The 26,929-nt window shown below is 34.8% G+C and overlaps 1 protein-coding gene across 4 annotated transcripts; it reads left to right on the plus strand.

Annotated features, from left to right (window-relative positions):
• The first annotated feature begins 2,764 nt into the window (after positions 1–2,764).
• Positions 2,765–26,351, plus strand: spsb4b (splA/ryanodine receptor domain and SOCS box containing 4b). 4 transcript variants are annotated; one of them, XM_056474344.1, is made up of 6 exons: positions 2,765–2,978; positions 3,871–3,914; positions 12,799–12,866; positions 13,031–13,049; positions 18,697–19,549; positions 25,594–26,351. In XM_056474344.1, the coding sequence occupies exons 5-6, from the start codon at positions 18,832–18,834 to the stop codon at positions 25,719–25,721; spliced, it is 846 nt and encodes a 281-aa protein (XP_056330319.1). In that variant the 5' UTR covers positions 2,765–2,978; positions 3,871–3,914; positions 12,799–12,866; positions 13,031–13,049; positions 18,697–18,831; the 3' UTR covers positions 25,722–26,351. The 4 variants fall into 4 exon arrangements, with proteins under 4 accessions (XP_056330319.1, XP_056330317.1, XP_056330318.1 ...); XM_056474342.1 differs by lacking the exon at positions 13,031–13,049; XM_056474343.1 differs by lacking the exon at positions 3,871–3,914.
• The last annotated feature ends 578 nt before the right edge of the window (positions 26,352–26,929 follow it).

The following is a 26,929-nucleotide window of genomic DNA, read 5'->3' on the forward strand; positions in this document are numbered from 1 at the left end:
ACCAATAATACTTTTAAAATCAATTGGCTAAAGAGATGTTTGCTTAGCTCAGACTCTATGTGGTATTTTATTCCTAATAATATATTTAAAAAGATTGGTGGCCTTTCTTTTTTAATGAAATGCAATTACTCTGTTGGTAAATTGCCTATTAAATTAGCTAAATTCCATCAACAAGCTCTATTAGCCTGGAAACTGACTTACAGCCACAATTTCTCACCCCACAAAACCATTTTATGGAATAATGTAGACATTAAGATAAATAATAAATCTTTTTTCTGGGATAAATGGTTTAACAAAAACATTATTTTTGTTTCTGATCTTTTTGATTGTAACGGGGATCTTTTAACTTATGAGAGTTTTATAAACATTAATCAATTCCCTGTTCGATACATGGAATTTAAGTCAATTATAAAGGCTATACCTAGTGGATTACTATGTTTGATGAAAGCAGCTCTTAGTTATGAGACAAGTTCCAAACAATTATCACAGTTATACCTAGGAGGAAAATCTATTCTTACTAAAGAATGCAATAATAAGTTCATACGTCAAGTGTCCCAGTCACATAATGCAATTACTCCTAGAGGAAAGTTTTTTTGGGGTTCCATAATTGTTAATATTCAATGGAGAAAAACATGGTTATTACCATATAAATTCTGTATTCCTAATAAAATGAAAGAGGTGCACTTTAAAATTCTGCATAATATTTACCCATGTAATGCACTTTTATCCAAATTTTGTGATGTTACTGATAGTTGCACATTTTGTAAGAATGAGCGTGAAGACATTTGTCATTTATTTTTTTCTTGTAACGTGTCATCACTGTTTTGGAATGATTTAAGTTCATATTGTTTTTCCAAGGTTAATATGAGTGGTAATTTACACCTTAAGGATGTTATTTGTTATTTTGAAAACCAAAACAAGTCGTTAGAAGCCACTGTGAACTTTTTTATACTTGTTGGGAAATTTTACTTTCACAAACAGAGGTTCCTTAAAAAAAGTCCAATCTTTATAGACTTCCTATGTGAAATAGAACACTTAATTAAATCGCTTAGATTAATTGAAAATAAGAAATGTGCTTCTCTCTTGAGCAAATATGATGAGATCTTTCTTGCTACTTGAATAGTTATTTTCTTTTATTGCACTGTCTTTTAAATTTTTATTGTATTTATTTAATTTTATTTGTTTATTTTATGTATTGTATTTTGGTTTTGTTCTTTATCTTGTGCATCTAATGTGATTATTGTGTAAAAGAACTGTTATCTTTTACTGTATTTTAAGTTATATTATACAGTTTCTTGAAGTTAATAAAAAAAAAAAAAAAAAAAAAAGTATTGTAACCAATTGATTTTCTTTTAAAAGACAAATCCAAATTTGATTACAATACACTTTCAAAAGATATTGAAACAAAAGAAAATGCAAATACGACCAAAAATAATATATCTTATAACAATATATATTAAAAAATAATCCTAAAATACATCACTAAAATAAGTATAAAAGTTTAATATAGCAACTTCATCTTTTTATTTATTTATTTTTATTAACAGTACTTGAACAATAACAGAAAGGCATTAATGTAAAGGCTTGATTATATATTTATTGTATTAATATCAGTAATGTTTAACGCCTGCATTTAGTTTATTGACATCTGTGAATAGCCAGTTGTTGTTGTTTTTTTCTTGAACTGACAATACAAGGACAAAATCCACACGCAGATCCTTGCAAATACACAGTCATAAGAAAAACTGTAATCAATCATATATAAAACATACATACACATACAAATAACATATCCCTAGACAGAAGGGGGGGGGGGGGGGGGGAGGATAGTAATATAAAATACATTTTAAACAGACAGAATTAAACAAATGGGTGAAATTACAATAACAATTAAACAAATAGACATAAGGAAAGCAACTAAAATAAAGGATTTTGTTTTGAATACCTCTGTATAATATAATATTTACATTATTCTTTATAAGATGAAGTGACTTTAGGTGCGAGTTTAATTAAATTTTTAAAATGAGAAAAGAATTGGAACCATTTACGAAAAACAGTAAGTTGGTCTTATGAACAGCACCCTTCATTCTCACTTGGAAAATGTCTTATTCATGTAAAGAAATGGGCTAAAGCTAAGCCAAATTGTGAACATTTTATAAAAGAGATTTAAACACTGTGGTGTACAGTGTAACATTAGAAACAGAAACGCTAAAAAACAAACAAACATGAGGCATTATGTAAATTTCATCCGAATAATTAAATGTTTTTCAGTATTATTTTATCTGTTCATTTATTTTTACCCCTGGCAACGTTTTATACTTTGATTGTACTGTTAATATAGGACAATACGTACACTTAATACACAAATTAAGTGAACATGTATGCATGACATTACCTTTATATTATATAACTGCAGGTTAACATTTGTTTATAATAACTTCAACTGTTAAAGCTTTTAGTTACTAGTTAATTAGTTACGATTATTGGTATCTAATAAAGTTATGGTGACTAATAAACTTAACTTTTCCAAATCTGACTGTAATGCAATAATGCAGACCTTTTCTACAAATAAACTCTAATTCTCTTTTACGTCCTCTCTTTTTTATTTTGTTTTAGCTCTTTATACATGGTTGTGAGATGTATATATTTCTACTAAGTTTGTACATATTTCAAAATAAATAAAATAAAATAAAATACTCTCTTTCGTCACCGGCCTCTCGTCGAGATAACCAATCAGCTCCCTCTGGCCTAGCGTGACGTCACGCACTTACTAGCTTGCGGAACAAAAGCCGTCTGGTCGCTGCGCTCCTCCCGCCGGATGCGACCGACAGGACGCCAAGACCTTCGTTTCCAGTTAAAGTTTGTTTTAAAGCGTTTACCGTGTTGTGTGTTAACATACACAGTGTCGAAGTGTAAATCCCGGGGCTTGTGACGAGTATTTTTTGTCCGAACTCAACCAACGAGGGATTCTCGCGAGAGTAAGTACACCAGCGCGTGGCTGGTTTGTTTGTGTTTGTGCTTTAGATTGCTCCAAAGCATCTGATCACCTTCAGTCGATATGGGATTGTGCTTTCTGATTTAGGACCATGTCATATATAATTTCATGATAAAACATCCAGGATTGTTTTATTGTCACATGTCAGTTACAGTTTTGGCCTTTATGCTAATTTAAAACTCACTGTTTCGCTTCCACATAGATGTAAACATGTAGTGTAGCGGTTATTTATAAAAATGGAAGTAAAGTTGGTGTTATACTCGCATATTCAGACTTAATCTTTAGTAATATAACTTCAGAAAAGTATTCTTTGCTATTTCTAGTCGATGGCTATCAAAGTACATTGTTCACAGTGAAATAAATAGTGCTAATATTGTTTTGAAGTCATACTTAAGTGTGACCGAGTATTCAAAGTACCATGGTAAACAATAGTACCATGGCAAGCATGTCAATTGAGGTAAAGTTGGTTTTATATTTAGACTTTCTCCTTAATAATATAATTTCAGAGAAGTATTCATTGCTAACGCTAAATAGTGAAATTAAATTAGCAGCCAGTGACTACCAAAGTACAACATAGTCAAATAAATAGTGCTAACGTTAATGTGGTCATATTTACATGTGATTTCACACCGAATGTTCAAAGTACCATGGTAAACAATATAGGGATCATGTCAAATGTTGTCACTGAAAGAATATTAAACCAACTTTACCTCAGTTTTTAGAAAACATTAAAAAGCCTGTACCTGTAAGGCAGTTTGGAAAATAGGTTTGTGTGTCATTTTCCATCAGTGTTTATGTGCAAAGGTTACTGTGGAAAGAGTTACAGAGATAATCTAATCATGCCTTTTCTCCCCCACTCTTCGTGTCTTTATCAGATCTGAATATTGTGAAATGCAATTGAACTAATCAGGGGGAAACAGTGAGTAGGAGACTTTATTTAAAGCGTTTGCTATTGTCTTTTGTGCATGTCAGCAGTGATTCAGACACTGGATGTAGTTATTTCCTTGGTTGTCACTTCTGCAAGGTTCTTTCTATTCCCTTTGCTTGTCTTTGTTCTTGTTGTTGTCTTTAAAATGTCGCCTATATGGAATTTGCATATGTTCGTTATTCATTATGGATACTTTCTTCAACCCTTATGCAAACAAGCTGAGACAGGTGTGTACGAGTGTGTGTTTGAGTTTAAACAAAGATTCAAGTTTGTGTTTGTTGATGATGGAAGGGTAAGCTTATCAAATAAAGACTTGACATATGTTAGTCAAATTTTTTTCGGTCATCTGTAGTAAAAACAAGGAGGGTTTTTGTCAACTTGACTTCGTATGCTTGTTTGTGCTGATTGTTAGAGTTTTTATCGTTTGGTTGATGATTAGATTTCTGCATTGTTTAATGATGAGCAGATTACCGAAATCAAGTAATGGAAACATGGCATTCGGATTTAATTTACTTTTTTTCTATTGAATTTGTTGCATTCAAAATATAATATTCATGAAAATATGTGGAAATAGTGACTCAGTGCTAGAAACACCCCAACATTAATCTACTTTGTTCTTAGGGAGTACTATAGGTCAGAAAGGATTTTGGCAAATGTAAATTTAAATGTTTTGGTCACATTTGCTTTTTTTCAGTTTGACATTATAAACATATATATGCATTATAAACACACAGAAATTTGCATTTTTTGTTCTTCATAGAGAACGTAACAGCTTTCTCCTGTTGTTCGATATTGTCTAGTTATTTAAATAAATGGTCATCTCATGAAGAGGTTGTTTTCAGTTTATAGCATTTAAAAGAATAAGCTATTTAATTTTCATGAAAAGGGGCTGAATTTTGACCCAAAAATACTTTTGACTGCTTTAATTTAATTTTAATTAGTTTTGCTGTTTTCAGACAGTAAACTCTCAGTTTCAGTTGTTTTCAGACATAAACACTTGTTTTATTGCAGCTATCCCCTTTTGCTTTCAAAATGTAATACATTTTCTCCTCGCTTTCAGTTTCATACATTGAAAATGTCTCCATTCTTAAAAAAATAATTAAATGTTAATATCTATTTAATGAAAATAACAACACAATGCATTTTTCTCCATTTTCATTCTTACATTTTTTTATTTGGTTTTAAGGTGATCTATTACATGGGATGATAACCATTTTCAAGGTATATCGTGGTTTGGAAAAGTAAAGGTTTTAAAACTGCTAACATTTTCTGTAATATTGTTCCTAAGGTATGTAAATTATTATTATTTTTTTACATTTTTTAAATTAGTTTTTTAGGACAACAGTATCTCCAGCAGAAAATATATCCAAAGATGCCATTTTAAATTGTAAAAAATGAAGACAGCCGAAGTCAATGATTTATTTTAATTCTGTAGCCTGACGTGTTTACTGCTCCAAAATATTATAAATCTTTCAAAAAACAAAATATATTGTTTTCAAAGAGGAAAAAAGTTTTTAGTTTATTACCCAGACATTTAAAAGGAATATATTTTGGAGCAGCAATCACAATACCGTGAAATCATGATATGGGCCTGTTTCACTAAGGAGGTTCAAGTTTAAATTCAGTGTTGGTTGAACTCTAAGTTGACTTACAGACTAAGACTTGACTTCGAGATTAAAAACTCAAGCATTTTTGGTTTTAGGACAGCTGATGTGAGTTAGGTCAATCAAGTTTAGGTAGACTGATTCAGAGTTAAGAGCACACACTGTGACCATAAAAAGGCATTATCAATGGAGCGCAGATATTACAAGTCAACATGGCAACATCTGAAAAAAAGAGATCATAATTTCTTTCGCCAGCTGAACTTGATGTGCTCATGTAAAGTTATAGTAAATATCACTATATATATATATATATATATATATATATATATATATATATATATATATATATATATATATATATATATATATATATATATATAAATAAAACAGCACCACTACATTAGTGAAACAGACAGTGGGAAAACATAGCTGCTCAAGTTAATGCATTTAATAAGTTTATATTCAAATATTTAAGTATAACAAAAAATAAGTAATGTAATGTGTGATGTTTATTGACTTTTTACTTGGAAAAAGTGGGGAATTGGCTGTAATTTTGAAGTTATTTCAGATGTAGTTGCATTAAATTACATAAAAATAAAGTTTCTACAACAAATTTGGCAAAACAAGAATGCATGTAACCTTAACTTAATGTTCAGTTGAAATGTTTAATTTAAGGTTCCCACTTTTACACATGTTGATTAGTTTAAGATAAAATTAAAAAAATTTAGTTTTTAAAAGATGTAAAAGTGCACTTGTGTGTGTCTGCCTTTATTATTGATCAAGTGGTGGATATGACATTTAGAATGTAAGCAGTACATGTCCCTAATTACAGTAAGTCCCTGTCAAAGGTCAGTAAATTTACGCTAATTATTTATTTAAAAAAGGACAAGCCATTCTCGTAACTTCTTTGTTCTTTGTGTGACTGAAATGTAGGCAATGAATAGGCAATGAATGGATAAGGTGAGGAATACTGCTTCATCTTTAAAAAAGGGGAGGAGACCAGCAGAAACTCTGAGTTTAGAGAACAAAACCTACTCCTGACCAGGTTAGGTTCATAGAGTAAGTTACCAGGATAACTGACTGAGTAAAAGTTACCGCTCTTTCAGAAACAGGCTTAACTTACCCTGCTTTCTCGAGTTTGATAAACCTGCCATTTTGAAATGGAAAACCCAGAGTTTCTCTCATTTTAGGGTTAACATACTAAACCTCCTTTCTGAAACGGGGCTCTGGAAATGTGTTTCCCTGCTATTGTGAAGTTCATCTATTCAAATCAAATGTTTAGTCAAATAAATGTAATAATGTGAGGGTTTAAAATCAGTAACTTTATTCTCCATAGAGGATAGCAGCATTCACTTTGTTTTATTTGATTGTGTTAGGGTTTTTAAAAAACAAATTGCTTCATGAAGTGGCCACATTTTCATTTTCTCAGCCTCTTTTGTCTTCTCTGAAGTGTGTGTGTGTGTGTTCCCCCCTCTGTTCATCTGAGATCACGCACAGATCAGTTTTTCGCACATGCTCAGAAAGAAGCAGGAAGTCCCAGTATGGTTTCCTCTTCCTTGTTCTTTCATCTGTCTATTTTTTCATGGCTCATGCAAAGACATGTACTCTACCTCAAGGTCAAATGGAGGACGTTGTCGTTTCGGAAACATAAGCACAAAAAACATTTGAGCAATGCTTCAGGGGGTCTTCATTGACCCGATGATGAAGATGAACTCTGTCTGACCTTTGAACTTCATGGTGACTGGCTGTGAGCGTCACACTACTGGTGCTCTTGTGCATAATGCTTGTTTTACTCACACCCAAAGAAGTTATTAGTATTCACAGTCTTGTGCAAAATCAGCTTTATGCATATCTAGGATGCACAGAATAACTTTTAGTTTATGAGTTTCACAACCGCTTTTTTTTTTTTTTTTGTAGGTATGCGCAATTTGGACACATTTTGTGCCTAATTTATAGCCTTATAATAATAATAATGATGATGATGATGATTATTATTGTATTATTGTACTGTAAATATGTGGAATATGTCCAATTTTTTATTTATAGCCTTATAATATTATTATTATTATTATTATTATTATTATTTTAAAGGTATTGTACAGTGCAATTTTGGCCAACTTTTAGTGATATTTTGTAGCTTAATAACAATAATACATGTTGGTGTTGTAGTTATTATTATTATTATTATTATTATTATTATTATTATTAATACTATTATTTAAAGGTATTGTACGATAAATAAATATGTGCAATATTGGCCAACTTTAAGTGATATTTTGTAGCTTAATAACAATAATACATGTTGGTGTTGTAGTTATTATTATTATTATTATTATTATTATTATTATTAATACTATTATTTAAAGGTATTGTACGATAAATAAATATGTGCAATATTGGCCAACTTTAAGTGATATTTTTAAAGCTTAATAATTACAATAATAAATATTATTATCATTATTATTATTATTATTTTAGTTATTGTACTGTAAATATGTATAATTTGGCCAACTTCTAGTGATTTTTATTTTTATTTATTAATTTTTTTTTAATTTTCATATCCTAATAATAATATTTATTTATTATATTATTAGTATTATTTTTGTTGATGTAAATTTATTGTATAGTATATAAATATGTGCAACTTGGCCATCATTTAATGATTTATGTATAATAACAATAATCATTCATGCATTCATTTTATTTCCGGCTTAGTCCCTTTATTAATTAAGGGTTGCTACGGTGGAATGAACTGCCAATAGGCATGTGCCGGTATCACATTTTCATGCTGCGATTAATTGATTGAGCTTTTATCACGGTAGAGCTTTTATCAGAGTGCGCATCAGTTCTGCGCAGCATATACGCAGTGTTTCTTCAAGCGGTTGATGGAAAATAAGCTGAAGGGGGATAAATTGTCGGCAGCATTCCTCCTTCCGCCATGCTTCTTCTTCATGTGAGGATTATAGTGCGGTGGCAGCGGCGGCGCGCACACAGTGCTTCTACATGTGGGGATTGTTTACATCAGAGTGCGCATCAGTTCCGCGCAGCATATACGCAGTGTTTCTTCAAGCGGTTGATGGAAAATAAGCTAAGGCGCGTTCTAAGAATATAAATTCGGATCTATTATTTTTCACGGTATTTTGAAGTGCCCGCGATAACAGTATCGTGCATATTCATTACCGTGATTTATCGCATTACCGAATACCGGCACAAGCCTAACTGCCAACTTATCCACAGGGTTCATACGGTCATGGAAAACCTGGAAAAGTCATGGAATTGTGACGTGGTATTTTCCAGACCTGGAAAAGTTTTAGGAAAACAGAAAAACCAACAACATTTTGGAAAAGTCATGGAAAACAGATATCTGTATACTTGAATATATTATGTATATGTTATTTACATCTTTTCTGTCCTTGGCCAATCACATACTCTCACATATTAGTGCGGTATAAGCCTTATCTGAATCAATTTTACATGGATCTAAATATAAATTGAAACTAAATAGATTGTTGCATGTTTTACGATAAGCTGTAATAAATTTGAACATACATTGTTTTTTTTTTTTTACCATGCATATGTAGACATTGCATGAAACATTAGGTCATGAAAAGGTCTGTATATAACTATGGCACAATAAAACTGAGTTTACAATTTATTTAAATTAATCATGCAGTTGAATGCTTCTGTCACTAATGATACGAGTAAAATCATGTGACTCCTTTGTCTTTTTAGCATATTGTTCTGAACTGCCCTGCTTTTAAGTGCTGTCTTTGACTTTAAGTGTAATGCATCATATTATATGTATTATATATTATTTAAAGTTATCTTTCCATAAACATAACCTTTGCTATTGATAAATGCACATCTATCAAATGAAAGAAAAACATTTTGTTAGTCTTTAATTAGTGAGTGTATATAATATAGATTGTGTTTTGGTTGACTGTTCTTTAGTTATACACAGCTCTTTTGTTTGGCAGATGCACTTTATCTCTGTCGATCAATACCTTTATAATGTAGGACACTGCAGTCATGAATAATGCAGGTGTGACAGATGGAGAGTGTCCACTTGTCAGGCTTCACCAGATGCTGTTGTGTCCAGTAGGATGTGCACGGCTAATCACACTCACTAGATGACTAGTCAGTGGGTCAAGACCATGACTAGTGTGTGCACAAGAGCATGAATGCAGTTAGGAAAGGTTGCATAATTTGCTTCATAAGGTTGTGTTTTTAGTAATGAGGTACTTTTTGTTAATATTAGTTTATGCATTGGTGGAAGATAAATTGACATAATTCATTTTCAGTTTGTTCATTTTTTTTCCATGATACAATATAATACTAAATGTTTTTGGATAACACTATCTGTTATCTAGGCTATTACTAAAATCACTAGACATGCAAATTCAGATTCACTCCATGAATGTATTTTAAGTTGTATGATGCCACATGTAAAATAGCAATATTAAGCTTTTATATATAACTATAACAATGTAAATATATTTAATGATTCAAATACGTTTTGTGTGCATAATCAGAGAACTTCTGGGGGAAATAATGTTTTGTCACTCATAGCAGATGTATTCATGCAAAAAAATTAAACCTTATGTATTATCAAATAAGTGTCTAAATCAGGCATGGGCAAACTCGATCCTGGAGGGCCGGTGTCCCTGCAGAGTTTTGCTCCAACACTAATCAAACACACCTGAACACCCTAATTAGTGTCTTCAAGATCACTAGAAAACTACAAGCAGGTGTGTTTGATTAGGGTTTGTGCAAAACTATGCAGGGACACCGGCACTTCAGGATCGAGTTTGCCCACCCCTGGTCTAAATCATACAAATTTATAGCATTTAGGGCTGCACGATATTGGGGAAAAATTACATATTGCTATTTTTTAATTCTGCGATTTTTATAAATTGCGATATGAATACAATTTGACTAGATGAGTTGAATAAATGTTTATAAAGAATCTATCAATTTTAGATTGATAGATGATTCTGTAGGTGAGTACATGAAATAAAATCAACAATCTACAAGCATAGATAATTTCAATAAAGCTAATTAAATTAACAGATTCTATATATAATCAGTTCTAAAGTAATCGAATGTAAAATAACACTATAGTCTTCGTTTTAGAAACGATTCAATAAAATTAATCGTTGTTAATTTGTCAAAGGTACAAACGGTACATTTTCTTATGTCTCTCAGACACTCACAAGCCTCAAAAACACTTGCAAAATGATCAATTATAATCCAGACTCAATATTGCGTATACTCGTGATGTGACCTCTGCGAATGATCGCATTGTGATATCGATGCTGAAACAATATATTGTGTAGCCCTATTTTATTTGTAAGCTCACATGATTTTTAACAAGGGATGTTTCCTAAAAGTTAACCCACAAACTGTCACTGGGGATGAGCAAATCCTACTGCGATCTGCGAATACGACTGTTCAAAGTCAAACGATTTTGCCAATAAATCAAAAAGTTATGAATTGCTAAAAGATTACGTTGTATATTCTGACCTTACTTAATATTACAAACTTAAAAATGAAAGGATGGTGGCATTCTAATAACCAATGTATTAAAGTAACATTTTCATTTATTAATAGTCTCTTTATTAATCCGGGGTCGCCACAGTGGAATGAACTTATCCAGCACGTTTTTACGCAGTGGATGCCCTTCCAGCCGCGACCCATCTCTGGGAAATAGTAACATTTTTTTAAATGACAATTAATCATTGTCTGATAATATCCATCCATCCATCCATCCATCCATCCATCCATCCATCCATCCATCCATCCATCCATCCATCCATCCATCCATCCATCCATCCATCCATCCATCCATCCATCCATCCATCCATCCATCCATCCATCCATCCATCCATCCATCCATCCATCCATCCATCCATCCATCCATCCATCCATCCATCCATCCATCCATCCATCCATCCAGGGTACTTTAGTTATGGAGGACCAGAAGTGCCAGTTACAAATGAAATAAAGAATCAAATTATCAATTTAATAATTGAAGCATTAAAATTATGTATAAATAAATCACAATTTAAGTAAACAATTAATGGAAATAATCAATGTGTTTTAGGGATGCTCATAATAACGATTAACTGTTAACCAAAAGGGTGCGTTTTAAATCGATTAATAGTATCAGTAAAAAGATACAAATTTTTTTTTTTTTTTTTTAAACTTAGCTACATAACACATATTTGTTGACTCGCGGGATAGTAACACGTACCTGCAGAGGTATTTTGCCAAAAAAGCAAAATGAAAGAAGCACATTGCTGGTCACAGTTTAATACAGACATGCATAAACCTCAAGGACAGAGAGGAAATAAAAGCACCAAGCGCTAGGGTAATTGATAGAGGATTATGATATAAGAATTACAGCGGAGCATTCATTAAATGCATATTTTCTGTGGAGCTACCTATTTGCGGCAGCCTGCTATTTTTATTTGAAAAAAAAAAGAAAATGATTGAAAAAAACAGCCTTTGCCTGTTTAAAAAATTCAGTCAGTGTTTTCGTTTTGTAATCTAAATTAGTAATTTATGTAAAAATATATCTAGGGCAGGCCTATTTATTTTATTCTATTTATTTAGTTTGTACTTTTTCTCTGTGCTGTTGGAATCACTGCATGTGCGTGAAGATGCTCTGTTGTTATAATGTTCTGTATGCTGCTGTCCGGATGTTAAAATAAATCAGTGTTTTAAAATGCAATATTTAATGTGTCTGACACAAAACAGACACGTTAATTACTTTTTAAAAGTTCAAATAATAATTTAATATTAATCTGACCAGTTTACCGTTAATATTCAGTTAACGAGCGGTTTGTCGGTTGGCAAAATTAACCAAAATGAGCATCCCTAATATGTTTATTTAAATCGCGATAATTTGATTCTTCGTTTTATTTCTATCCAGCACTCCCGGTCCTCCATGCTTAGTTCCATACATCATAATAAAAATATTAGTATTATTTTTAGTATATATTATTTAATATTAGATTATTTTTGGGCTCAGAAAAACATTACAAAAGTTGTGAAACAGTTCCAAATGAAATGCTGTTATATAATAACAATACTAAAATAAAACGAATGGTCATTTGTTTAACACCTAGTAAAACAAAACAAAAAGCAAAGCTGATTTCTTTGATCGACTTCTGCATGTTTGTGTGTGCTGATCAGATTCTCACTTCCTGGTTGTGTTTTTGCCCAGGTAGTGTTTTCCCCTAACAGACCTCCTCTTTGTCTCTGCGCAGGAGTGTGAGACTAATAAACACCGTCCGGCTGACGTGGATCCTCCTGGAGTCCTGTGGTGATCTGGAAGGTGAGTGTTTGCTCAGTTATTCACACTTCCAGCAGAGTTTATTCCAGTGAATCACCGCCGTCATGAGGAAAAGGCGGCTCTGGATTCGCTCCACTGTGAACTGCTTTACCTCTCCTCATTTCTCTTTCGTTCTCTCCTTTTTCTCCTGCTTCATGCTGATGCAGACGCAGAAATGCATGCAGGGTAAGACACTTTGTGTGTGTGTGTGTGTGTGTGTGTGTGTGTGTGTGTTTAATTGGTCACACTTTACAATAAGGTGTCATTAGTTAATGTATTTACTGACAGAAACTAATAATGAACAATGCTTGTACATCATTTATTAATCATAGTTCAGCAATAATGCATTATTAAAATATAAATTCATGCTTGTCAACATAAGTTACTGCACTGTGGGTTAACATGATGTCAACAAATATGAATAAATACTACAGTAATGTATTGTTCATTGTTTGTTCATATTAGTAAATCCATTAACTACTAAAGCAACCTTATTGTAAAGTATTTGCATTTCATTTGAGGCATTTATGTTGATTAATACATTCTCATATTTTTATATTTGTGTTAAATACTGTATTTGGTCATTTAGGTAGTGATTTGAATGAACGCTAAACACTTAGTATTGAACTTTAGAGCTTAAATAATCTTGTGCTTTGTAATAGTGTGCTGTTACTTTTCTAAGCGATGAGGTTTACACTTTTGGCCTGCTGGTTGAAAAATATTTAGAGGCATTGAGCGAATAAGTAACCACCCATATCACCATAGCAATCGCATAGCAGTGTATTAGAAACAGAAGCTGAGTGATTTCCTCTTGGACAAACGTAAAGATTGGAAATCCTGTCTCCTGGTTCTTGTTATGCTGAACACTATGATAATGATGATGATAATTGTTGTTGTTTTTATTATTGTTTCAGTAGAAGTAACAAATTGTTAAAGGTGCTGTAAGTTTTAGACTCTTCTAAAGCATAACAGTACCATCATATGTTTGCAGATATTTTAAAAAAACATGCTAGATGAACATTCTTGTTTATCTGAAAAACAATGGTGAAGTCAGATATTCCGATGCCAGAACGGCTGTCTGTATTTTGGTCATTTTAATCTGTCCAATGCCAGTTTAGCCAATAACATTTCAGCACCCCGGGTTGCCTTCATGGTAAACAGCATATTTCATTCATTCAGAGGGGCTCTAAAAGCATGCGTCCGTGACCGAAATGTGACTTACGGTGGACAGTAGCAGACTCCAAAATAAGACGCTGATTCAGAGTTCCACTTGAGGTTGTTAATTAGCAATGGATATAAACATTACGAGTGTAAACATTAGGTGAGCAGGTTACATTGTAACCCCGTGTCCTAATGACACACTACGTGATTAGAATAAATCCAGCCATTCAGAAGCACAGAATAGTGCACTCACTCACGAAATGTTAAGGTTTATAATCTAATTAATACATATTAACTCTCTTTAGCATTATTAAATGTAGATGGTGAATCACTGATATGTGTTTTGCTCTAAAGTTCCATTTCAAAAGGTTTATTTAATTTTCAAGACCTGAGATGAACCATCTGCTGCTGCTTTCAGTAGTATGGCAACAAATGTCATGTAAAATGGCATTCAAACTCTCATTGTTAGCATTTAACACTGAAAAAAGCACATGAGGTGTACCTGAGGTGATCATTGTCAGTTTTCTGTTGTTCAGCCGCAAGAAATAGTAGCCGTTTCTAATATATCAATTCGAGGTGTCTGTTAAGACAAAAAGTATTTTTAATATGGAAAATAGTCGAGTGCCATCTGCTTTTATTTAGAACACGGTTAATGTTAAATTCCTCACTTCTGTGATCAATGAGACAACCTGTGCTTGTGATTGGTTTGATCCAGGAGTGCAATACTAGTAATACTAGTTCAACCACTGGGTGTCAAACTTACATGTAATAAAATGTATTATGTATAACAAGATATTACTGTATAGGTAGGTCTCACGGTGGCGCAGTGGGTAGCGCATTCGCCTTAAAGCAAGAAGGTCGCTGGTTCGAGCCCCGGCTAGGTCAGTTGGCATTTCTCTGTGGAGTTAGCATGTGCTCCCCCAGGTGTTTCAGTTTCCCCCACAGTCCAAAGACATGTGGTATAGGTGAATTAGGTAAGCCAAATTGTCCGTAGTGTATGTGTGTGAATGAGTGTATGGATTTTTCCCCAGTGATGGGTTGTGGCTGGAAGGGCATCCGCTGCATAAAACATAGGCTGGATAAGTTGGCGGTTCATTCTGCTGTGGCGACCCCAGATTAATAAAGGGACTAAGCTGAAAAGAAAATGAATGAAATACAAATAATGTAGTGGTAGTGGTAATAAAAGCAATAATAATGGCTGTTGTTGTTGATATTAGTAAAAATAATGTTAAACAATGAAAGGAAGTTTACGGTGATATGTTACTGTAATACTACAGTGAAGTAAAACAATGGAGCCTATAAAAATAATGATAATTTTTGTTTTATTATTGTTTCAGTATAAGTAACAAATTATTAAATACATTAAAATGTATTATGTATAACAAGATATTACATTTGTGTTATCCCTCTGTTAAACTAAAAATGTTAAACTATTAAAGGAATTTTTATGAAAAATATATTATTTTAAGACTACAGTGTAGTAAAACTAGCCTATAAAAATAATGCAATAATAAAATGGTGGTAGTAATGACAATAATTTGATACTGTGCTGTAAATATGTAATATTTGTGGTGGTCTCCATATCAAGCAAAATGTATAATATTTAATAATAATAATATAATGTGTATAATCAATTATAGTAATATTTATTGTTATTTATTTTTTATTATTTTAAATCTTAATGTCACCAATCTCACCATACAATGCAAATACATGGAATATTACAGTGATTATAAATAGTTACTGCTTTATGCGCCCATTTAATCTCAAATATTACTATTTATCTCAATAGTACTTATTTATTTTCTTTTTTATAGCTGCATTCTTACATTTTGTTGAGATTTAACATTAAAGTAATCAAAATACAAATACAGCACTCATGTTTTCATTTTATTTTTGATGGATTTGCTCTTCAGTGTTTGAACTCTCAGCAGTGAATATTAAAACACATTAAACTGAACTAATCTAAACTGAATTGAACTTAAACTCTGAAAACTGAACTACACCGTTTCAATTCACTTTAATCTACATTGTAAAGGCGCTGTACAAATAAAGATGAATTTGATTGAATTAAATATTTTACTAGTTCTCTTAGGTGCAATCTTTGGTTTAGACTGGTCAAGTTCAGTTCCTGAGCAGTGTTTATGTCTGGTGTTGCTGTACAGTAACAGAAGCTTCTGCAATGATGAGCTGAAGTCAGGCTGTTTGTTTATGTGAGGGTCTTATGGGAAATACAGACACACTCCGCGTGGAGACGCAACAAATGTGGCTGGTTTTCTGGAGAAAATGAGGTACCGGAAAGTGTGCTGGCTGTATTTTTGGCCAGTGATTCTCTAGAAAGCACGCTGTCATTTAGTCCCTCTGGAGGGAATATTCCTCCTGTCCACATGCTCTTGTGAAAGTGTGGTTTTCTCAAGTTCAGAGCAGATTTTCCCAGTCATCATCCGGTGCGGTGTGAACACAAGTGGCTCCTTCAGATTGTGTGAAATCTCATCTCTGTCTACAGAAGCGAGCTCTTCTTTTACTTATATTTGACTTTTATTCTGGCCTTTTTTTCTCTTCTACAGCTATACTGGCTAGAACTGTTTTAGCTAAATATATTATTATTGGTTAATAATGGTGAGTTAATATCTTTTAAAGTGGTTGTATTATAGAAAAGCATTTATTAATTCATTTTTTTTTATAAATATTTTTTTGGGGTTTTTCACCTTTTCATTGAGGTAGGATAGTGGAGGACAGACAGGAAAGCAATAGGGAGCAGAGAGAGGGGAAGTATAGGCGTAGGCCCTCCAGCCGGAATTCACACTCAGGTCACCATGAGCACCATATATGCTAAATGTCAGTGCACTCAACCAGGAGACTGTTGGTGCCGACTATTTGTTCAATTTGTTCATTCATTTTCTTTTTGGCTTAGTCCCTTTATTAATCCGGGGTCGCCACAGCGGAACGAACCGCCAGCTTATCCAGCATATGTTTTACGCAGCGAATGCCCTTCCAGCCGAAAGCCATCTCTGGGAAACATCCATACACACTCACTCGCACTCATGCACTACGGACAATTTAGCCTTCCCAATTCACTTGTACCGCATGTCTTTGGACTGTGGGGGAAACCCACGTGAACGCAGGGAGAACATGCAAACTCCACACAGAAACGCCAACTGACCCAGCCGAGGCTCGAACCAGCGACCTTCTTGCTGTGAGATGACAGCACTACCTTCTGCGCCACTGCGTCACCTACTATTTGTGCAATTTTTTTCAATTAATAAGATTATATAATAAGTTATATTATGGAATGGCTTCATTAAGCTCAGTAAGGTGATTTAATATATATTTTTTATTTATATAATGTATAATTTCATTAAGCAAAGCATTTAATAATATCCCTGCGAAATACAAACTATTGAAAATCTTTATAAAGGTCTTTTTTTAAATAAAAATATTTAATTAATATTAAATTAAATGAACCCCCATTCAGTTGATAAAAATGTATCATTAATCATTTTACAAAAAGTTTAAATATATTAAATAAATGTTGTTCTTTTGAAATTTCTACTCTTATCCTAAACAACTGTTCTAGAAAAAAAGTTTTTATATAAATATGAAGCACCACAACTGTTTTCGACATTGATTAATTTTAATTGGGAATGTTTTTTAAGCAGGCGACGCAGTCGCGCAGTAGGTAGTGCTGTCGCTGGTTCGAGCCTCTGCTGGGTCAGTTGGCGTTTCTGTGTGGAGTTTGCATGTTCTCCCTGCGTTCGCGTGGGTTTCCTCTGGATGCTCCGGTTTCCCCCACAGTCCAAAGACATGCGGTACAGGTGAATTGGGTAGGCTAAATTATCCGTAGTGAATGAGTGTGCATGGATGTTTTCCAGAGATGGGTTGCAGCTGTAAGGGCATCCGCTGGATAAGTTGGCGGTTCATTCCACTGTGGCGACCCCAGATTAATAAAGGGACTAAGCCGAAAAGAAAACGAATGAATGTTTTTTTAAGCAGCAAATCAACATTAAAATGGCTTCTCAAGGGTCATGTGACACTAAAGACTGGAACAGTGATTCTGAAAATTCAGCTTTGCTTTTTTTTTTTAAATTAACTTTAAACTATAAAATTGTAAAATCTAGTTAAAAGTACTGTACTGTAGTTTAACCTCTGAACTTCAATTTATTCAGCTGAGAAAGACCTTGTAATTGATATACATAGTCTGAGATTAGCTTGCTTTAAAATTTAGCAGCACACAAAACACTACTATTTGGTAGGTTTTTTCCATGTTTAGTGTATAAATGCATAGTGTATCATAAATGGTGTATACATGCATAGTGTATCATAAATGGACAGTGTATTATAAATGAATAGTGTATAAATGCATAGTGTATCATAAATGGTGTACACATGCATAGTGTATTATAAATGAATAGTGTATAAATGGATAGTGTATAATAAATGAATAGTGTATAAATGGATAGTGTATAATAAATGAATAGTGTATTATAAATGAATAGTGTATAAATGGATAGTGTATAATAAATGAATAGTGTATAAATGGATAGTGTATAATAAATGAATAGTGTATAAATGCATAGTGTACCATAAGTCCATAGTGTGTCATTTAGGATGTAACTAGTGCCTGTAAATGTCCAAACAAGCTTCCTAACGGTCTTCTTATTCTCCTCCACAGGTTTGCTCACTTCTATCTGGACGTGTTCTTGTGAATGGGACTGTGTAGTCTCTTCTGATTGGCTGAGGCTCTCGGGTCGGCTCTGCTCATGAGGTAACACAGCCTGTGGTTGTTGATGCCCGAGGCTGGGCAGTGATGGGGCAGAGGGTATCGGGTGTGGTCAAATCAGCGGATGAGCAGGAGGTGGGTGAGCTGGCGTACCCACCAGTGTGTGCGGCGCTTCGAAATCGAGGTGTGCCGTTACCTGCCCGTCTGGAGCTGCTGTTGGATATGCCTCCGGCCGGTTCGGAAGCCCAGCTTCAGCACGCTTGGAACCCAGACGACCGCTCGCCAAACCTGTTTATCAAAGACGACGACCGGCTAACGTTCCACCGCCATCCGGTGGCCCAAAGCACAGACTGTGTGCGCGGGAAAGCTGGCTTCACCCGAGGTTTGCATGCATGGACTTTACGATGGCCTGTACGGCAGCGGGGCACGCATGCTGTGGTTGGAGTGGCCACTTCTTTGGCTACGTTGCGAGCTGTGGGATATTCTGCCTTAGTCGGAAGTGATGCTGAATCCTGGGGGTGGGATTTGGGACGAGGGCGGCTTTACCATGATAGAAAGAGCCGATCTGGGCCTGCGCCGCCATACCCAGAGTTCGTGGAGGATGAGGATGAGGAAGGCACGTTCTCTGTGCCGGAGGAGATTTTGGTGGTGTTGGATATGGACGAGGGAACGCTGGGATTCTGTGCTGATGGGAATTATCTAGGAGTGGCGTTTCGAGGGCTGAAGGGGAAGCGCCTGTACCCGATCGTCAGCGCCGTCTGGGGCCACTGTGAAGTCAGCATGAACTACATCAACGGATTAGATCGTATGTATTTATTTTCATTTCAGTTTTACAATCATTTCCTTCATTGCCAATTATGGGAAGTGCATGATGATCTGAAAAAAGCTCTTTAGACAGTTGGGGGTGTTTATCTACTCCGGGGTGATTTTGACTCTTAATTTGGACACAATTGTCTCTGTATTTCAGCTAATGGACAGATTTTTGGTGTCAAATCTTGTTTTGACACATATTTTGGGATAATGCTTTGAAAATGTCAAAAAATTCAACAATACACTCTTGGTAAATTAATTACATTTTTCTTATGGCCCGTTTCCACTGAGTGGTATGGTACGGTTCGGTTTGGTACGCTTTTATGGCCGTTTCCACTGTCAAATGGCGTACCGTACCACTTTTTCGGCACCCTTTCGAAAGGGTACCAAACACGAGAAAGGGTACCAAAAGGCGGAGCCACACGCACAGCTGAACGCTATTGGTTTACAGAGATACGTCATTCGCTTACAACAAGCCAGAATGAAAACAAAAAACCCGCCATGTTTGAAAAACACAGCGAGAGATTTTAACGGAATTATAAATACATATAATAACAAGCCATGGTCGATCTGGGCTCAAACAAACCTTGTCGTCATCTTGATGAACAGCCACAAAGCCAAGGAGAAGAGCAGATTTACCCTGTGCCCCGTAGTTTTTTACGAGCCAGTCTGAGGCGCGATCGGTTTCGCTTTCTTGCTAGCGCTCGCGCGCGTCTAACATTATATCTGAAATAACTTCTTGAGCTGATGATAATAACCTGCGCTTGATTATTGACGTGCTTTTGAAACCCGATCCTGTCAGACACTGACAAACGTGAGAGTGAAGCGCGAAGAAACAAAGGAGAAGCTGGAAAAAAGGAGCACATTATTATTCAGCAAACGCGAACAAAATGCCATGTATAACTAACTTAATATCTTCACATTTTGGACTAATATGAACCGGGAATGATGGAATTACTCTCTAACAGAGGCTACATGTGCTGCTGAAGCTTACATACACAGTTCTTCTGTAATTAGTAACATATCGGAGACTGTAAAGGGCTGTATGTGTTTATATCAAGCGGCAACCTCCCGCTCTCCCTCGGGAAGCCAATACGGAAGTAACTGAAACTGCAATTCATCAAAATACCGCTAGTCCTGGCTCCATAATAGAGCAAATTGCAATTGAGTCCACTGTTAGAATGGCCAACTTTACAGCAGAAAAAAAAGTGTTTACAGCCTGGTACAAAGAACAATTTTGGTTCATATAGCTATTATTACCCTCCATGACAACTGTGAGGGGGGTGAATTTTTTTTATAACTCATCCATTTCCTTTATATTAGGTTATATTAAGTTTGCATAATTAAGGGCGTGGCCACTTGAGTGACAGCTAGGTCCCGCTGGGCGCCGTCACTTCACCTCAGTAGAATCCGGCAGATTAGCCACTGATCTCGGCATATTCATCGTATTTTTGTTTTGTTTTATGTGGCTTTACCCAGTCAGCTGCCTTTTGGACTTATTTCTTACAATTATCAGATGATATGGGATGCTGTGTGCATTTAATTGTGCTCACAAACCGTTCGCGTGGCCTCCGTTTCCCATGTGAGTAAAGTTATATACTTGTATACCATCTCTATAAATGCATTTGTTTTATTTAAGATCATTTATCATTAATATTTTTCTTAAAACCCGTAAAGCACTCCAGAATGTAACAGATTGATTAGCTGTAGGCTCTAGAACAGTCACCTGAAGCGTCATACAGTGTTATGCTGGAGTTCATCAATAGTCTTGCATTTACTAACACACACACATCTGAAGTGTTTGGAAGTGATTCGCATTTACCTCCTGTAGAAAAACGTCATAAGAACAATGTTTAGTGGCTCAATGTATTACTACAGTGTTTTTAAAAGTCTAAACACTTTATTGATATAGTGTACAACCAAGCACATGTGGTCTGAACACAAACGAGTCACAGGTAATAAAGTATCAAGCGTTTCTCCCAAAGTAAAGTTTGTCTGCCAGGTCTAAGCAAAGTGCCAGCAGGTGTCTGTAGCTCCGCCCACTCTCCGCCTCTTTGCCCTTGTTTGGTATCCTGCCGTGGGTGCGATCACGCGCGAACAAAATGGCGACGGTTGGCCGCGCCTACTTGTGGCTTCTTTTGCACTCTTTAGAAACCTATGGGTGACGTCACGGATGCTACGTCCATATATTTTACAGTCTATGGTTTATATATGTTCATTTATTTAGTTATTTAATATAATTACAGACGTTACAGTAGGCTGTTTCGCTCTGTCATTGATCTGCAGTTATAATCAACTCCTCTTGATAGAAAAGTTAGTAATGAACATTTCTACACAAGTATTTATGTGTATGAAGCATCTGTGTTGTGAGAAGTGCTTTTCATATGATATGTAAGTGACCTGTACAGCTTTATTGTAGACATTTCCTCGAGCGAAACTTTCTGTCGGACACCACGCCCACCAAAAGGGTACCCTTGTTAGTGGAAACGCAAGCCTGATAAAGGTGACCCGTACCGAACCGTACCGTACCAGTCAGTGGAAACGAGCCACTATGTTTGTAGTTGTTTTTGCCCCATTGACTTCCAATATAATCAAATTTTTTTGTTTGCAAAGCTTTGACAGCATATAATCATGCGTTCTTGATTGTTGCTGGTTTTCCCTGTTGTGAAGAGGTCAAACTTTTCATTTTTATTGTTGATCATCAGTTCCAGTGCAAAAAAAACTTGTGTGTGTGTGAGAGACCTTTGCGTAAATGTATTTCTGCACATTTGACCTCTTCCCAACAAGGAAAACCACCAACAATCAGGGATGCATGATTGTATGCTGTCAAGTCTTTGCAATCAAAAAATGTGAATATAATGGAAGTAAATGGGGCAAAAACAGCCACCAACATAACGAAAGGGTAGTCAATTTGAGCAATACACAAGGGTTAAGAGCGTCGAGGTACTTTGCTGACTCTTTCCCATTCGTTTTAATAAAGCTCTGTAATTTTAATGCTGGAATAATAGGTGGCTTTAAAATGCAGTATGGGTGCTAATTATGAATTAAGTTTCAGTTGAGATTGTATTGATAGCGCAATATATACTGCAGCAAAAAAAAAAAATATATCGCATTGTCAGATATTTCCAATATCGTGCAGCCCTAGTTGAGATTACGTCAAACATCACAGGACCTTTAAAAAAAGAGAATCAGTCGGTCCAATCATACGCTACAATTATTTTCACAGAAAATCACAGCTCAAATCTTCAGACTGATTCTGACTACAGACATTTAGTGTCGACTCATTCATTGCTGTAAGTCTGGGCAAAGCTGTTGGCAGAAGTGTGTTTTCCAGCCTGTAGCAGAGATCCTCTTTATAGCTGTGCTGTTGCTTCATGATCTCAGTAATCGCACAATCCCTTACAGTAACTGAGAAAATATTTTTTACTTGCAACTCATTTAATAGGAATTATTATTTTCCATCCATGTTGGCATGATGCACACATTCATGTTTCCAAACGTCTAAAAATGCTATTTAATATGCGTTTGAACACTGAGCGCGAAGCATTTCATAAACATTTAATAGGGGTCATATGCTAAACTTGGTTGTATTTATTATTATTTTATTAGCCCACTTAAAGTTGAGTTTAATGTAACTGGATATGCATGCCATGCTAAATGGAAATCAACTTGATTTTATTTTTCATCTGTCAAATGCTTTTATCCAAACACTCAGCTTTGCTGCAGGATTAAAAATTTTTTGCAGTCTCTTTTCCTTTTACTTATTGTTTGAATATTTTTATATAATATATTGACAAACCCTATAACCCTTACCAAAAATAGAACAAAACCGCTGTTAATTACTTCAGTCAAAAATTACAAGTATGTGGAGAATAAAAATGAATAATAATAATAATAATAATAATAATAATGATGATGATGATGATGATGATGATGATGATGATGATGATAATAATGATAATAATACAAAACAAAAAAAGAATGGAAAAAAAGAAAAGTTATTATATATTTATATATACATACATACATGCATACATGCATACAGTGCTCAGCATAATTGAGTACACCCCATTTTGAAAATGAATATTTTCATCCATTTCTTAGTGAATATAAGCAATGCATTTTGGTGCATTTAAATATATTTATTAAAATAATATTTCAGTCACCAAACATATTTAGAAATGTAATGATAATACAATTAAATTCAAGCAATATATACAAAATACAATAAAAAGTACAACCTACAATTTTTTTTTTTTTGCTTTGCTTGATTTTTATTTACATTTGTTTTCCCTCTTTTTAAAAAAAAATATTTATTATTTTTTAAAAATGTGTATTTAATATTTTTCTATAACATGTATAAATTTGGGTGTACTAATTTTTGGACCGTTATCATAAGTTATTTTGTTAGATTAGCGACAGGAAGTGTTTTTTTCAGCAGGGGACATTGCAAATGTCAAAAAGAAAACCTCCGCTTATACCAGAAAACATTGATATTCTTATATTTCTTTAAAAAAATATAAAATCCCAGCACAGTCACAGTTTTAGTTTGTTTGTATTTAAGAGCTTTCTTTAATTTGTATTGTTCATTTTTGATTTGTAATTCATTTTAAATTTGTAATTAAGCGGCACAGTCAAAGCTGTAGTTTGTTTATATTAAAGAGTCTTCTATAGTTTGTATTATTGTCTTTTTTACTTGGATTTTGTTTTAAAATTTCAATTTAGTTATTGCAGAAAAGATTTTATTTTGTAAAAAAAAAAAAAAAAAGTGCAGCATTTGAGAAAAAAATGAAAGGGCTCTTGTTCACCTTAAATTAGTTTCAAATAATTTTGTTAAAGTGTGACTAAATAGTGAATCATATCAAATTGTGAGTGAAACGTTGCATCCCTAATTATAGGTGCTGAATGCTGATTTCAATTACTTTTCAAGTAATCAGCCAGCCCTAATAGTAAGAATATCTTGCACCTTTATAAAAAGTTAAGTCTTATTCACACTTTTAGTTAATTTAATGAATCTTTGCTAAATGTTTTTAATTTTATATATATATATATATATATATATATATATATATATATATAATTTTTTTTTTTTAATCTAAATGACCTCAAACTTTTAATACTTTTCATTGTCAAGTATGTATCTAGCATTAAATGATGGATTGGGGCAGCACGGTGCCTTAGTGGTTAGCTGTGGCTTGATCTCCTCACAGCAAGAAGGTCGCTGGTTTGAGTCCAAGCTGGACCAGTTGGCATTTTGCATGTTCTCCCCGTGTTGGTGAAACAGAGGCCAGCTAACAAAGTGCTATGCAGGTAAACCTCACTCCTCTAACCTTTAAATGTGCTCTAGCAACAGATGCTAGAGGCCATAAACTTTAGCCTCCTTGTTAGAGCAACCGACTCCCATGGGAGTGTTCGATCTCAGCTCAGAGCGGATTGGGTGGTGTAGGGCCTGTGGGATTACATTGGTGCCGTGACTCAGATGGGAGTGAGGTTTAAGGGGGTGAGTGTAACCGAGCAACCGACTCCCAGGCAAAGCATCGCTAGTTCGATCCCAGCTCAGAGCGGGTTTGCTGCAGTAGGACCGGCGTGGTAACATTGGCGTGGATTGCCTCTGGGTGCCTCCACAGTCCAAACACATGCGCTAAAGGTGAATTGGATGAACTATATTTGCTGTAGTGTATTAGTGTGTGTGAATGAGTGCGTACGGATGTTTTACAGTACTGGGTTGCAGCTGGAAAGGCGTCCGCTGCCTAAAACATATGCTGGAATAGCTGACGGTTCATTCCGCAGTGGCAACCTCTGAAATGGAGACTTAAGCTGAAGGAAAATTAATAAATTATGAATCAAACATGTTTTTTTTTTTCACAAATGTCCTGAAACTGTCTCCCCTTTTCCATTTCTATTGCTGTCTGCAATGTGACAACCATGAATTATTCAGTGTATCTAAGCTCAGTGTTTGCTTTTAAAGTCCAAATGAGTGTTTTCACATGATTGCTTGAGATACCGTTGACCCCAACTGACCTGTGCTGTGTCCTGCAGCTGAACCCCTGCCGCTGATGGAGCTGTGCAGAAGAGCGGCTCGACAGGCTCTGGGACGCCACCGAATCCATCACATCCAGTCTCTGCCACTGCCACAGACACTCAAAAACTACCTGCAGTACCAATGAGAGACTCAAACACACACCTGCGGTCACTGGACACGAGCTGTAGAGTCTTCGCACAGATACGCTCATATTTTTAGGATGCCATCAAACGATGAGTACCTGGTTTTTATACATGATTATGAGATGATTGTAATAAAAGGTGTTTTACGTTCATGTCTTCCGTGGGAATAGTTTTGTTGAGCTGATGTTTTTTATTATTGTTCTTCACTTTTAACTCAGAACTAAGGACTTAACGTTTTCTGGACATAAATAGAGCATCATGTTCAAATAAATTAGATTGACTTATGCATTTTATTCCAGGAAACAAACACACAACGAGGTTCTTATTCTGTCACCAGTCTTCACTAATAGACATCCGCAGTGCCTAAGATCTTTTACAATCTTTGTTTTGTTGGTGTGTGTGTGTGTGTGTGTGTGTGTGTGTGTATTAAATATATATGTATATTTTCAGTTGTAATCATGACGAAGCTGATTCAATCGGTTTTTAGCATATAAACGCGAGGCTTGTTGAGATTTTTACAGATTTTTTTATATGAATTTGATGTTTGTCTTTTACATCACAGATCAAGCAGAAACACAACTGTTGTTCATTCATGACCTTTGAAATGTGAATAAAATGAAAACTTAAAACACTGATAATGTTGAATGTTTTACCTCTAATAGTGTTGGCTGGGGCAGTGGGGATTTTTGTGTGGAGTTTGCATATTCTCTCCGCACTCAAAAAACTATTTTTTTTTTAAACTTGTTCAAACTACTTAATTAAAACGAGCTGAAACAACACAATTCTTGAGATTTCATTGGGACAACTTAATTTTTTTATGTTCAATCCACCTAAATTTTTTAAGTGTTAACTTAATCGATTTGTGTTGGGACAACATGAATGAACCGTGTGGAACCCTGCATTTTTTTTACAGTGCGTGTTGGCGTGGGTTTCCTCCGGGTGCTCCGGTTTACAGTCCAAACACATGCGCTATAGGTGAACTGAATAAACCAAATTGGCCGTAGTGAATGAGTGTGTGCATGTGAGGTGTTTCCCAGTACTGGGTTGCGGCTGGAAGGGCATCCACTGTGTAAAACGCATGCTGAAATAGTTGGTGGTTCATTCTGCTGTGGCGAGCTTTGATAAACCAGAGACTAAGCCAAAGGAGATGAATGAATGTTGTCTTCAGATGAAGCTGCTTATTAGCTTTAAGATGATGATTTTTCTAGAA

Source organism: Danio aesculapii, chromosome 15 (assembly GCF_903798145.1).
Source record: "Danio aesculapii chromosome 15, fDanAes4.1, whole genome shotgun sequence".
Lineage (NCBI taxonomy): Eukaryota > Metazoa > Chordata > Actinopteri > Cypriniformes > Danionidae > Danio > Danio aesculapii.